At 41.8% G+C, this 15,573-nt stretch overlaps 1 protein-coding gene and 1 long non-coding RNA gene across 6 annotated transcripts in view; both read left to right on the top strand.

Annotated features, from left to right (window-relative positions):
- The window catches only part of LOC310831578, a 537,457-nt gene that overhangs the window by 59,397 nt on the left and 462,487 nt on the right, over positions 1-15,573 (top strand). The gene's annotated exons all lie outside the window — the stretch shown is intronic.
- The window catches only part of CHRFAM7A (CHRNA7 (exons 5-10) and FAM7A (exons A-E) fusion), an 80,863-nt gene that overhangs the window by 44,038 nt on the left and 21,252 nt on the right, over positions 1-15,573 (top strand). For all 5 annotated transcript variants that reach the window (XM_083712220.1, XM_083712222.1, XM_083712223.1 and 2 more), the window contains one exon: positions 47-156. In XM_083712220.1, the coding sequence (XP_083568346.1) occupies positions 47-156 (110 nt within the window). The remainder of the gene's footprint in view (positions 1-46; positions 157-15,573) is intronic.

The following is a 15,573-nucleotide window of genomic DNA, read 5'->3' on the forward strand; positions in this document are numbered from 1 at the left end:
ATTAAATTAACCTGTGCGTGTTTGCTTATTATTCTTAATTTTCCAGTACTGGACAGACTACTATTTACAGTGGAATATGTCAGAATATCCTGGAGTGAAGAATGTCCGTTTTCCTGATGGCCAGATATGGAAGCCGGACATCCTCCTATATAACAGGTAGGCTTACATGGTGCAAAAGGTGGGAATTGTTGTTGTTGTTATACATAGTTTTCATACCCTGCCCTTACTCCAAGATAGGAACACAGGATAGCTGATGACATAGAATATGCAACAGAGTACAAAAAATATACAATAAAATCAGTCTCAAATCCATGATCAAAGACACTTAAAGCACAAATCTGCAGCATCAAGTAATAAGTACCATCTCTTTATGTTCTACTGAGCTGAATACAGCTTCTGGGAGCTCACAAACAGGACTTGTAAGAAGGGCATTTGCAAGGGCGTTTTGAGAAGGAGGCCTCACTGTGTGTACAGGGCCAAGAAACATGGATGGTAAGGGAGCTGTTGCAGTGACCTACCACACCTGTGCCATGTTTCTATTTCTGCTGGCGAAAGTGCAAAACTATACCTGCAGCAAGTGCAAGCTGGTTGCCTTGCTGGAAGAGAAAGTACAGCAACCTGAGGTCTGCCTACCCACACTTTGAGCTACTGGGCAAGATGAAGAAATTATCACGATACCAGAGTGGACTGTCTTGGGACAGAGATGCAGGGGGGATGCCTCTAGGGAGGAGGGCGTTCACTCCATGCAGGAGACAAATCCCTGGAAGAATGTGACACACAGAAGTGGGACTGTCAGGAGCCATGCTGTGTCACTGTAGTTTCAAAATTGATTTCACCTCAGACACCTTGCTGAGGAGCAAGGACAGCAGTTAGTTCGGTATTTTTATTTATTTACTTGATGGGGGGGCAGCTGCCTCCTGGCTTTATCCATGCTTCCAGGTGATGTTGTCAGAAAAGATTTGGCTTCTTGGACCATGGTCCCAATTCCATGAGGAACAACATCTGGCAAGATATGGGTTGTATCTCACAATGGTTGGCAAGAATGTGTTTGCTAAGACTCTTGTGAACCTGATCAGGAGAGTGTTAAACTAAATGCTGAGGAGGAGAGAGACAGTATTACAGATAAAAGGGGAATACCTGGTACTGGGAATAATAGCTTCTTTGATGCACAGGAAAGTGAGGTGCTGCTGCTGAAACCTGCTAAAGGGTAGGAAACTGCAAGAAGGAGGCAGCTGGAGGGAACAACTCATGGTTTCAGTTGTCTCTACACAAATGCACAGAGTATGGGAAACAAGCATTTGCACTCTTATTACAGGATGGCAAATATGACCTGGAGGCATTGCTGAAACCTGGTGGGATGAGACTCGTGACTGAAATGTAGGAATTGAGGGGTATAATCTGTTCAAAAGAAATCAACCAAACAGGAAGGGAGACGCAGCAGCATTATATGTAAGGGATGTGTACGCTTGTGAAGAAATCCAATACCTGCAGCAAGGAAGGCAGATAGAGAGTGTATGGGTAAAAATTACGTTATATCATGTTGTTATTATTTATTCTTTGTAAGCCATTTAGGGATTCACTTGAATGAAAAATGGCATAGAAATCTAATAAATCAAATCAAATAAATAAATAATCAAAATGGTGTGCTTACAGGGGTGTGTGTGTCTGCTGTAGACCTCCAAGCCAGACTGAAGCGCTATGTCCAAGCAATTTTTTATGCCTGTGATTTCCCTAGGAAAACCCTCATTTTCTCACTAAATTGGTAGAAACAGCAATCTATGGAAAACCTGGTTGCCATTTGCTCTAATTCAGTGGTAAAACATGGGCTTTCCCAGGGAAAGCACCAGGATAAAAAGCAACAATGCTTGCACAAGCAGTTTTAAAGCCGAGACCTGTGTGGAAGTCTGGAAGAGTCCTAAGTGTGCTCTTTCAACCTAGCACAGCAAATCCACTTTGGTTTTGAAAGTGATGAGTAAATGCATTGAAAAGTGTGGGATGAATGAATGATGATCAGGAACCCAGATAAATACCTGCAAGCAAATTAGGATGTATAAGATCCTTACAAACAAATGACAATGAATTCTCAAGAACAACCAGACAAAGGCTACCCACCATGCAAACTTCATGCAAGCAGTTCTGGATGAAAGCCGAATAAACAGGTTGTCCAGAGAAACTGGAACTGCTGTTCAAAATTCTTACTTTTTTGAATTTTCTGATGCAGTTTGACAACCAAAAATGTGTAGTTCAGGACAAAGAATGCACAAAATGTATACTAGTGCCACTGGTGTGCAAAAATGAATAATATTGGGGGAAATGGATTGCAAAAATGCATCTGTTGGACAAAAATGTGTGTGTTCAGAGAAATGTGCATGAAATTTCATACAGAGTCTCATGTAGCTTTTTTGTTTTTTTGTAAATGCTTTTTATTAACTTATTATTACAGCACATACACACACGGCATGTGGAAAACAAACTACAAAACTACAAAAGAAAACACAAAATAAATGAAAAACATATAGTGGTACCTCTGGTTACATACTTAATTCGTTCCGGAGGTCCATTCTTAACCTGAAACTGTTCTTAACCTGAAGCACCACTTTAGCTAATGGGGCCTCCTGCTGCTGCCACGCCACCGGAGCACGATTTCTGTTCTCATCCTGAAGCAAAGTTCTTAACCCGAGGTACTATTTCTGGGTTAGCAGAGTCTGTAACCTGAAGTGTATGTAACCTGAAGCATATGTAACCCAAGGTACCACTGTATACCCATATATCTGCAAGTATCTGCATGCGGACTTATGCTAGCCAATCTTTAATTCTTATTCTAATTCTAGTAGATTTCATTCCTCCTCAATGCAGGTCTGATTTTAAACTCGATAAACTGTTTCTTTCTCATTTCGTCTTTTCTACCCTTCTCCATATGTTGTATTTGTAAACCATATTTTGTTTTGCAAAAATTATTCCAAGCAAGTCCAGGTTTTAATTTGAGGGCACTGTTTTTGTTTTTTTTAAAAAATATCTGTACTTTCCCTGCTCTTTTTGAAATTTTTGTTTAGACTGTTCCCTAATTGCATCCGTCAGTTTTGCCAACTTAAGGTAATCAAATAATCTCTCTTGCCACTCTTTTGTGTATCACTCTTGTGTATCAGAGTGATAAAAGCTTCTTCCCATGATTTTGGTCTTTCGTCCTTTTTCAAAATTCCATTCATGACTTTTTTTCATCGGATCTGACAATATGTCTTCTAATTTTTTGTAATACACTGCAGATAAACCGTCTGTACCTGGTGACTTTCTTGTCTTTGCTTTGGAAATTGATTGTTGCTCCTCCATCATGGTTACTGGGGAGTGAGAATATATTAGGAAAAGTGAGGGCGATTTCAATAGAAAGGTTTCAGCTTAAGAATGGACCCCCGGAACAAATTAAGTTCGTAACCAGAGGTACCACTGTATTCCTTTCTCTCTCTCTTCTTTGGGTTATATTTTGTTGGATGTAGAAGACTTGAATCACCGCTTTGCTTGCATCCCATACGGTATTTATATCAGTTCCCCAGTTTAAGTTGTTATCAAAGTATTCTATTGAAATCACCCTCACTTTTCCTAATATATTCTCATTGACCCAAATTTTATCAGTTCTCCCTGCAGAATGTTTTGCTTCTGAACAGTGTGTGAATTGTTTCTCATTTGGGTGTTTAACTCTCCATGCATCTTGAAGATTGAAGTTTTCTACCAGTTGGAAGAAGGTTAACGGTAATCTCTCTTCTATACTTTCTCTCTCTCGCATTGTGCTATCCATATCGAGTGAGGTAACACAGTTTAAATCTCCTAATAATATGATCTTTTTGTCACAATAGTCCATCAGTTTATCCTCCAGTTTTTTGTAAAATTCCTCCTTCTTATCATTTGGTGCATAGATTCCAATGATAATTATTTTTTCTTTTTGATATGCCACTTTTATTGCCACCATTCTCCCTTCTTCATCCTTAAATAAAGGCTCTAGGTTGAATCTTGAGTTTGCATATATAACTACCCCTCTTTTCTTAACAACATCTGAGGAAATAAATTCATCAACTAGTTTTTTTTATTTATCAACACTCTATTATATTATATTATATTATATTATATTATATTATATTATATTATATTATATTATATCCCATTTATTTTTTCAAAGTAGATGGCGATGAAGAAGAAGAGTTTGGATTTGACATCCCACTTTATCCCTACCTCTCTAGGTTCCCCTTTTCCCCACAATTCCGCCCTCCTAATGTCTTACAATACTTCCTCCAAAATTTCTCTACCTCACTTTCTGTTGTAAATCTTTTTCTACTTTGCTTAAAGGTAAAGGAAATATCTTCTGGAATTGCCATCTGAAGGGGGTGTCATTCTTTTTCAATGCCTCAGCTAAGTATTTATATTTTACCCTATTCTTTAGCAATCTTGCAGGAATTTCTCTTAGTATTATAATATCTTTATCATCAGTTCTCAGCCCCCTTTTCCTGTTAGTTTGTAGGATTTTATCTTTTAGAATTCTTGAATTCAAGAACACAAGATAATCTCCTGGCCATTTATTGGACCTCACAAGCCTTGATTTGAACCTGAACACTTTGTCCATACAAATAGAGAAATATTCTTCTTGGATTTCTAGCCATTTTGCCAGCTCCTTTATTATCAGTTCCTCGATACTGTCTTCTTGTCACTCTCTTATTCCTCAAAATCTCAGCATCCGTTCTCTCTGTTGCATCTCCTGTGTCACAACTGCATCCAGCATTGTTTCTTGCATATTTTTTTTAATTCCACAAGATCTTCCTTCATTTTCTCTTGGCTTTTCTTCATCTCTTTGCACTCATTCTGGTTCTTTTTCAATGCTTTGTCCAAATTATTGGATTTCATTTTTAATTCTTGCTTATCTGTGTCTAATTCCTTACTTTTGTCAGAGAATTTTTCAATCTGTACAGAGAGGTCCAGAACTATTTTTGAGTTCTGCTCTATCTTATTTCCCATTAAATCTAATTTTACATCTAACACTTTCATATTTTCATTCATCTCTTTTTTCATACCCAGTATCAGTTCTTCAATATCTAAATTGGGCTCGATCTCTATTGTGGAAGGGCTTCTTGCTTGTGTTCCAGGTGTTGCCGAGGTTACACCTGTTGCCAAGGTTACACCTGTTACCTGTTTTTTCTTTGTTGTCATGTTGCTATTTATGTCTTATCTATATGTTCCCCTTGTGAATTGGTTCTTTAATACCTTATTCTTTTTGTGGTAGTTTTATAATTAAGAGTAAGAAAGTGAAAAGTTTCTTCAAGTTCTCATCCTATGTCTAATCTAGTTTTCTATGTTCTTTATGGTTTCTCCCTATTTTCCTCCTACTCCTCTGGCTGTCTTCCCTCTATTTTTATTATTTTAGTCTTGAATTATGGAGAGAGCTGTAGCTGAATCACTCAGGCTTTCGAGGCATCTCATAGAAAGGGAAGGCTGGGGTTCTCCCTCTCTCTTGCCACTTTACTAAGTGCAGGAGCCATTGAGAAACCCCTTTTTGTGCTGCTTGGCTCGGTCAAAGCTCAGAATCCTTTTCTGAGCCCTTTTAGGGGTATTGTGTTGCCTTCACTCCCCCTTTCACTCTTTTCTATGACTGAGTCATCCCGACAAGCTCGCTGGATGAACTCACAGCCTTTATGTGATTGCGACTGATCCGGAAGTCTCTTTAAGCCTCACATGCAGCTTTTTAAAAAACTGCAAAGTGATGCGGAAATGAGATTAAGTGAATTGAAGATCGAAAAAAAGTGAGGGATTGAGAGAAACTGAAAGTAACACATCTTTCTATCTCTACCAGTGGATAATCAAGTTATGGTTTGGCAAACTGCACAGAATTGTCACTTAATTGTGCAATATGGTTTCTGTTATTATGATTCTTTCATGTCAGCCTTAATCACAAAGTCACATTGCATTATGAGAAAGAGCACTTAATTTTGATTCAATGTAATTCACGTCTATACCAAGAATGTCATTTCCTTAATATAACGCAAACAATCTCGCCAGAAGAGGCTTTTACACTGAATAATAAACATGTACCTCATTTTTGAACTAGAAAATCTCATTAGAACTTCATAAGATTTCCTGCAAAACATTTTACACAAGTGGCCCTGGGTTCAGATAACAGCTCCAAGACAAATAGAAGTAATTCATGTCAATTTTTCTTTTTTTGAAAGTTAAAGTATGGTCCACAGCTCAGATGCAGAGCACACACTTTGCATACAGAAAGTCCCAAGTTCAACCCCTGGCATCTTCAACTGACCAAAGAAATAAATGGTCTGGAAACCAAGCCTTATGAGGAAAGGGTGAGAAAGTTGGGTCTGTTTAGCCTGGAGAAAAGAAGACTAAGAGGTGATTTGATGGCCACCTTTAAATATCTGAAGGAATTTCAGGTCGCAGATGGAGAAAGCATGTTTTTGCTGCTCCAGAGGGTGGGACCCAAAGCAATCAATTCGAATTACAAGAAAGGAGGTTCCAACTCACCGTTAGGAACAACTTTCTGATGGTAGGAGTTGTTTGACAGTGGAAAGGACTCCCTCAGAAGGTGGTGGACTCTCCTTCATTGGAGGTTGCTAAGCAGAAGTCGGATGGCCATCTGTCAGGGATTCTTTACCTGTGTTGTGGTTCTGGACAGCCAAGAGTTAACACTCCAGAAGCGTTCACTGGGTGCATTGCCCACATGACCCGGGCATTTTCCTTTGATCTGTGCTCTGTGGGGGCTGAGCTCTCTCTGGAGAGCAGTCTGTCTGAGAATGTGAGCAAGGTAGTTTCGTTTTTGTTAGAGACAGTGTGCTGCGAACATGCAGCTAGATTCTGTGGGTTTTCTTTTCCGTTTGTTATGCTTCTAAATAAAGAGTGTTGGAAGAGAAGCACTGGTGTCGAGCTGAGTTATTGAAGACACCATGTTGACACAGAGAAGCCATTTTACTCTGTGTGTGAACTGTGCTATTATCCGGCAACTGAGAAGAGTGGCAGCGCGCGAGTGGAAGCGTGTGGGCGCCATTGGAGTTTGTTGGAGTGGCAGTAAATCAAATTTATTGCAGGGCTGTTGCAGCAGACTCAGTGGGTCAAAGGATTTACGACCCACAAGCTTTAACAACCTGGGATTCCTGCACTGCAGGGGGTTGGACTAGATGAACCTTGGGGTACCTTCCAACTCTACAATTCATTTAAAACTCTTTTAAGTCTGCTTGCCAAAATATCTGCGAATATTTTGTAATCCACATTTAAAAGGGAGATGGGACGATAGTTCTTGAGTTGTGTCTTCTCAATTTCCGATTTTGGTATCAATGTGATGAAAGCTTCCTTCCACGATTCCGGCGCCTTCTTTCCCTCCATAATTTCATTACTGACCTCCATCAATGGTTGTATCAAATAATCTCTTAATGTCTTATAATACTTGGAGGTCAGGCCGTCTGGCCCTGGAGATTTGCCCAATTTCATGTTCTGAATGGCTTGTTCGATCTCTTGTCGTGTTATTTTGCTGTTCAGCAGTGATCTATTTTCTTGTGAAAGTTTTTTAAGTCCATTTTTTTCCAGAAATTGTTTAATCTCAGCCTCATCCTGCGGCCCTTGAGTGTATAATTTTTTGAAATATTTCTGAAAACACTTTCTAATCTCCACGGGGTTCTGAATGTTTCTTCCTTCAATTTCCAGATTTGTGACTACATTTAACTTTTGTCTCTTCTTCAACTGCCAAGCCAGCAGTTTCCCACATTTGTTTGCTGATTCAAAGGTTTTTTGTTTCATTAGTTTGATCTTCCACTCTATTTCCTGGTTCATCAGTTTAGAATATTGTGCCTGATGGAGTTTAATTTCTCTCAGAATCGGCTGTGACTTCGGATTCGATCTTAACTTCTTCTCTAACTCTTTAATTTTCTCCAAGATCTTGTCTTTCCTCTCATTTTGTGTTCTTTTTTTTACAGCATTCTGTTGTATCAAGAACCCCCTCATCACGGCTTTGCTTGCGTCCCAAATGATTCTTTTTTCCACCGTAGTGTTCATGTTTATCTCGAAGTAGTCCTTCAAAACTTTTTGGGCCTTCTTAATAATCTCCTGATCTCTAAACAAATTGTCATTCATCTTCCATCTAAAGGAACCGGTTGGTAATAATGTCATGTCCATTTTCAGTGCATTATGGTCGGAGCAGGTCTTTGGGCAGATTTCCACTTTCCTGACCTTGGGTGCCAGACCTCTAGTTATCCATATTTGGTCGATTCTTGTCCAAGTCAGCTGGGCTTCAGAGAAGAATGTTCCTTCTTTTCCCAAGGGGTTCTTCGTTCTCCAAATGTCAATCCAGTCCATATTGTCTGTCATTTCAAAAAAGGTCTTTGGTAGTCTGCCATCTTTCGTAACATTTTGGCTTTGTGACTTATCCATGTAAGTTGATACGACTCCATTCATATCTCCCATCATAATGATGTTGTCATAGTCCAGATACTCCAGCATAGTCTCATGCAACTTCTTATAAAATTCCGATTTTCCTTCATTTGGTGCATAAATTCCTAATAACAGAATCTTCTCTCCTTGGTGTTGTATTTCGATTGCCAAAATTCTTCCATGTTCATCTTTGAATAGAAATTTAGGTGACAGGCTCTCTTTTGCATAAATCACCACGCCTCTCTTCTTTACTGTGTCCGAGGATATAAATTCCTGGCCAAGTCTTTTGTTTATTAACACTTTTCTATGGAGCCTAGTCACATGTGTTTCTTGTAAGCAAATAATGTCCAATTGTTCCATTTTTAATATATGAAAAATTTTCCTCCTTTTTTCCGGAATATTACAGCCATTTATATTCCAACTCAACAGTTGCAGAGACATCCTGAATAAATCTGGTTATTTTTCTGGGGGTGGTACCTTGTTCACTGGGTCTTCAGAATCCAAGGGTGCCGGTGCCTCTGGTGCTCCAGGCCCTGAGGGTAATCCGAGTCCTTTTTGAAGGTCCTCTCCGTACACGTTTAGAAATTTATCTCTATCTTCCAATGTTCTAACTTTAATCTTCTTCCCTCTGAAAGTAAAGGATAATCCTTGAGGAAAGTCCCACCTAAAGATGATTGAGTTACTCCTCAACAGTTTTGCTAGTTCCAAGTACTCAGATCTAAGATCCAAAAGTTGTTTAGGAATGTCCTTGTAAATTTCAATTCTTTTGTCCAAAATGTCCAGTGACTTTCCGTAGTGCAGGCCCAGGATCTTGTCCCTTTCCTCCTTTGCTCTCAATGTTATCAAGCAGTCTCTGGGTTTGTCTTTCTTTATAAGTCTTCCAAGCCTGAAAGCTGATACAATTTTAAAGTCTTTTTCCTCTAAGTTCCAGAACTTGGGAAATATTTTGGTCAGAAACTCAGCTAAGTTGTCTTCTTCCACTTCTGGGACCGACCTTATCCTTAAATTAGTCTCCCTGTTCCGCAATTCAATCATAGAAAGGTAGGTCTGGTGTTCACCTACTTGTTTACTGAGTGGTCTCACCTCTTTTTCTAACTTTCCGAGTCTTTGGCTGGTATCCTCAGCCAATTTCCGATTTTCACCTGTAGCCTCCTTCAATTCTCCAATTGCTTGTGCATTCTGTGCCACTTGTCCAGTTAGTCTATTTAAACATTCTGTGTTTTGGTCGATTTTAAATGTTTGCTCATCAGCTTTTTTATCCAAAGATTCCACTCTCTTATCCAAAGATTCCAATTTTTCATAGATTTTCTCTAAAATAGAAGCAGTTGTTCCTGAGGCCATATCTTCCAATTGTAATTCCTCAGTTTCTCCTTCCCCTGCCCGTGGCAGGGATACAGCTTCTTCCTCAGAAAGCAAGATAGGCACAGACGATCTACGTGACTGTAAGGCTGTGGCTAAGGTTGTTTGTCTAGTTCTTACTCTAGATTCCTTTTCTTTAGGCTCCTTTTTTCTTGCACCACTCATTCCAAAGTTATCTAAAAGTCAAGGTCAAGCTGAGTTATTCCCATGGGAAAGAGACGGCCCAGATGGTAACAGTCAAACAGGAGGCCGGGAAAGAGAAAGTCAAACAATGCCACTGCTGTAAATTCCAAGACCTCTAGGGGGAGCTTAAAATGTCTTTCGGGAAGAGATCAATTCCAATAAAGTTCATAAAATCAGAATTAATGTCCAAGAACCTTCAAATAATAAATTTTAGCAGAGTTGGTATTAAAAGAACACAATGTCTCAAATAGTGCTTGCTGGTATTCCAAATGGTGCCTCAAAGTAGCAATTCCAGACCCCCTCAGATTGTTTCCAAGTTTATATTCAAAGTATCCAGATCTGCAGACTGACTGCTACAGTTACTCAGGCAGTTCCAGCACCTGGGTTTTTTACTTAAATTGTAATTCCAATAGGAGAAGATATCACAGTCCAAATCAGAAACACAAAATCCAATGCTTACAGTCCTATTCTGCTTCAAAAGAGGTTCAGTGGGTGCTCAGATCCATTAGGTTAAAAGTTCACTCTCTGCTTCCACTCCTCCTGCTCTTTGCTTTGAAGTTCAGTAGCAGCGGAAGACGGACTTCCTTTTTTTCGTCACTCCGCTTTCAGCCAAATTCCGTAGCTTTTAAATCTTTAAAAATTTTAAAAGTCCTTGTTACTCACGGGTTGTTGCTTTCCGAAACACAAATTCCAGGAAGAAAGGTCAGCGCTCACCGGCAACAGCTTCGCGGCTTCGCTCCGTTGATTGTGGAACGACCCTCAGCGCTGCTACCCCCTCCGCGATCCGGAGCCCCTTACGGGGTTCCTTCAACGTTTTGGGGGCAGCTCCTGGCGCCCGCCGGGTCCCAAGACCACAGGCTTCTGCCGCCTGCGGTTTTCCGATGTGGGTCTCCGCTTCGCTGTAGCGGACGACCCGTTTCAGCGGAGCTTCCCTCTCCTAGTTAGAAGAGGGCAGCCATTACCGTTCGCGCCGCCTCTGGAAGTCCCGTGGGCCAGATTTAGAAGGTGATTGGGCCAGATCTGGCCCCCGGGCCTTAGTTTGCCTACCCATGGTTTAAATGGACACATGATCAAACAACGCTCCAGCTTTAAATATCTGGGTATGTGACCCCCCCTGGCAGTTGGAAATCCCTTATAGAGGCAGCAAACCTTCAGCTTGGAGGGCAGCTACAGCAGTTCTAAGCCTAGCAGATCTATACTGATCGCTCCTGTGACATGTACAGGCACTGGTGGAGGAAGAGGGGATGGGGGGAGCACACTGCCCCGGGCAGCACGATCCCGGTGGGGTTCCATAGTGGCTGCCCCCCCACGCTGGGCGCCCTGCCCCCACAGGTGGCACGCCCCGCCCCCAGAACTCACACCCCACCCCTTTGGGTGGCGCCCCTGCCCCCACTGCTCTCCACCACCGTGTACAGGTTGTGCTTCTGCAAATACTGGTAGATGGGAAGTGCAGTTATTGGGATGCAAGAGTTGGGTGCTCAGCATGGAACCCCTGTGCTCTTTCAAACTTCCTTGCTGAATGCTGAGAAACGGCAAAGCTCTCTCCCTCCCTCTGTGTGTGCACATATATAAAAACATCTGAGGCACATCATTAAAAAACTTATGCCATAGCTTCCCCAAAGCTGCCTTCTCATCTCCTGCTGTTTAGCTGGCAAATTGCCCTTTGGAAATGATGTTCTGCATTCATGGCTGTCCATGCTCATTTATCTTGCCAAGCTGGACACTGTATCCATGCACAGTGACTGATATTTATGCGCTGGAGAGAAGTGCCTGCCTTGTGACTGCATGTCTGAGAGTGGGATTAAGCTTGACAGGGTGCTTAAATATTCCCAGGTCGCTTGTCTTCTTGCTTTTCACTCTTTTGTTCCTTTGTACTCTCCAGGGACTTTTTGCATGCAAAGCAAATGCTCTACCACTGAGCTACAGCTACAGTCTGCTCAGGATGGGAGGTCCCTGAAGACAAGGACCACCCTAAACCTGGAGCAGGCACTGCCTGGCTAACATCCTTAAAGGTGAACTACCAGAACTGCATTATAATTTGGAGCCTGCCTTTGTGAGGATACAGAAAATTTGCTTTCTTTGGTCCTGCCTTGGCTAGAGTAAAAACATAGAATAATATAAGCTTTTTGGGGATGTCAGTTCTTCTTGGGTAGCCTTTGCAGGATCAAAGGGATCCCTGCTTCTCTTTAGCAATTCAACACATTTCCATAGCAGCATAGCCCTTGATTCATCTGGAATCTGTGTTCTGCACTGAACCGTTTTTTAATTTATTACTGGCTTTGAATAGCTGAAGATGAAAAGCCCCTGTTAGTTTTCGTATGATTTTACATGCTACCTTTGGTGAAAGTGAAAGTGCCACAGTGCAAGTGGGGGTGAGGCTGCTTTAAGATTCCCATTCATCCTTCATCTTAGGCTGCGAGTGGATTGGACAGCAATCCCTTGCCCTCTACAGAGAAACAAGTCCCTTTCAGCTTGGTGGGGTGCACAAAAAAACCTCAGCTGCAGTCAGGCAACAAGCTACTTAGTGCAAATTTGAATGTGGGGACCCTGGGAACAAGGTGGGCCCTTGAGCTGGTCACTCTGTCTCCTCCTAACTTACCTCACAGTGTTGTTGTGGGGATTAAATGAGGACTGGGAGAACCATGTATAGCACCTTGGGTCCTGCAACATCTGGAGAGCCACAGGTTCCCCAGGCCATCTTAATACCAAAGCTGGGGAACCAGTGACACTCCAGATGCTCCAACATCCTGTCATTCCCAGCCAGCATGGCCATTGTCAAGGCAGATGGTCAGGGATGATATGCATAAGCTATCCCTGTTTTAGATAGAGGAGGATGGATTCCTTCCTGCCTCTGCTAAAACTTTTCAAATTGGTACTGGACATTTCTACCTATCCCCTTCTCCCATCGAAGCCCAACCCTCTAGCATTGGCACCGCGTTGGCTCAACAGGGCTTTGAAGAATGCTGCACATCTTATCTAGGATCTGTGTCCAAGACTAGAAGCACTGTTGATTGGACACTGCAGTTGAGGAACCATGCCAAAGGCCCTGAGCAACTGACATTATCTTCCCGTCTCCTGCCATGTCCCAGGTCCAAGACTGAAAGGATAAAACAATCAAGACATCTGTTTTTGCACCACATCAAAAGTATGCTTTTCTTCCACCATTTTTCATCCATTGTGGTGCAACATAACTCTGTGGTCACCCTGCTGCCTTGTGGAGGTTTCAATTCTCTTTGCCATATGTCTGTTGGTTGATTGAATGCATCCCTGCTGGGTACAAAGAAACCACATTGCTTCTCTCCATCTCAAAGAGAATCTTTATTTGGGTTTCCCATCTACTTAGAATAGCCAATATGTCAGCTGCAGCTGCGCCTGCCTCCTCCTTCCATCCACCCACTTGATTAATGTTGCTCTTCCAGGTGGTGTTGACTCGTAATATTGCTTTCACTGTGTGTGGAGAAGATGGGTCTTCTGTCACCCTCCTGAATGCTCCTTCTCTCAAAGCTGACAAACCCACTTTGCTTTTGATATACTCTGAGAACCTCTCCCTGCAGTGTGCTTTATGTTAAATGATTTGGGATGAGCCCTGCTCTAAGGTTCACTGTGCCTACCATGTCCATCTATCAAGTCCAATGGCTGTTTTAAGCTTAAGCATTTGGGTCATGGCTTGGGTTCTGCATAGATAAGTTTCGGAGGAGAGAAAATCAGAGTCCTCTGAAACCTTTCAGGTGTGAGATGGGTTAACAGATGTTTCAGAGCAGGTGTTCTGTTCTAGATTAATCTTGTTGAAATCATTTGCCCCCTTGTAAATTTGGTTTCTCTCCAAGTTAAAGAAAACGGAAGGAATACCATAGGGGGTTTGTGCATTGGTCAACCTCTACAGTGATACTGAGACAGTGAAACACAGTAAAGTACACAACTTTTGAACACAGTAAGAAGATACAGTTTTGACTGACAGGCAGAAGACAGTGTAGAGTCATAGTGTAGAGTTGTAAGCTACCCAGCTACACAGTGTAGAGTTGGAAGCTACCCAACGGTCATCTAGTCTAACCCCCTGCAATACAGGAATCACAGCTAAAGAATTCCTGACAGCTGGCCATCCACCTCTGTTAAAAAACTTCCAAAGAAGGAAAGTCTATTATCTTCTGAGGGAGTCTGCTCCACTATCAAAGATCTCTTACCAGCAGAAAGTCCTTCCTAATGTTTGGTTGGGATTTCTTTTATTGTCATTTGAATCCATTGGTTTGGATTTTATACTCTGGAGCAGCAGAAAAGAATCCTGGTCTATTTTCCATGTAAAATCCCTTCAGCTGTTTGAAGATGGTCTCATAACTCATAATTTATCCTGAGTGTCTGGTACTCAAACCTCCCTGTATGCGGAGGTTCTGTTTTCGGTTTACTATGGTTAATTGCATTGATAGATCCATCCTATATAAGAATTGCATTTGCTGGATCTGACAAGCACCCTCTTCTCTTTGTGACCAAGCTGATGCCTCTAAGAAGCCCACAAAGAAGGAGGGGGAAAGATTTTCTCTGGCTGTTAGTCTTCGGCCACTGCAGTTCAGTGACATAAAGCCTCTGATTATCATGCCTAAGGCCCCATTCACACCATACATTTAAAGCACAATGATTCCTCTTTAAACTCTTATGCCTTCCCCCAAAGAATTATGGGTGCTGTAGAAGGTGCTGAGAGTTGTTAGGAGACCCCTTGTTCCCCTCACTGAGCTGCAATTCCCAGTGGTTTAACAGTCAACCCCTCTTCACAGGGATCTCTGGGACTTATAGCACAGGGAAGGAAATAAGGGTCTTTAACAACTCCCACCACACTTTACATTTCTGAAGGGTTGACACTCTGATTTTTTGGAGTCCCCTCCATGTGGCTCTCAATCCCATTAGTGGAGCAGACACCCAACTGATGAGCGCTATGGCATGTGCATAGAGTGGATGGAAGCTGAATTCACCAAGTCACCTCTGTGGTTAGGAGTGTCTTATGCCAGCTTTGTCACTCCCTGCCAGAACTGAGCCACTTTCTTACATGTCCACCATGTATCTGGATTAGAAGCTAACATTCCACACCCTCTTCAACAGTTGGATGAGTAGGAGGAGCTAATATGCACTAAGTAGAGGCATGAGGTGCCATTATTGCACTATTCATAAATCAGTCCAGATTTTCAGTGAAATGTTTGCGTGACCAAGCTAGGCCACCTATGTGTGTGAGTGTGTTAAATCTGCTCCACTTCCATAAGATTCTTTTCGGGAAATGATACCCAGAAATACAGAGCGACCAATTTCTTCTTAACGGAGCTTCTCAAAGAGTCCTGTGCTTCTCCAGCTGTGAAATCAGAAGAGGGCAAAAGAAATGTAGGGGGCGACCACACTTGAAACACTCTGTGTACTGTTCTCTGGCCACCACACCTCGTGTGTGTGTGTGTGTGTGTGTGAGAGAGAGAGAGAGAGAGAGAGAGAGAGAGAGAGAGAGAGAGCTGGAAAAGTTGCATAAAATGCAAAAGAAATAATCAGGATGCTGGAGCAACTACATCAACAATAATTCTTTTATTTTAGCTTTTTAATTTAGAAAAAAGGCAAGAAAGTGGGAACATGATAGAAGTGTCCATGCATGGT

The sequence above is a fragment of the Podarcis gaigeae genome (assembly GCF_964106915.1).
Source record: "Podarcis gaigeae genome assembly, chromosome: 14".
Taxonomy (NCBI): domain Eukaryota; kingdom Metazoa; phylum Chordata; class Lepidosauria; order Squamata; family Lacertidae; genus Podarcis; species Podarcis gaigeae.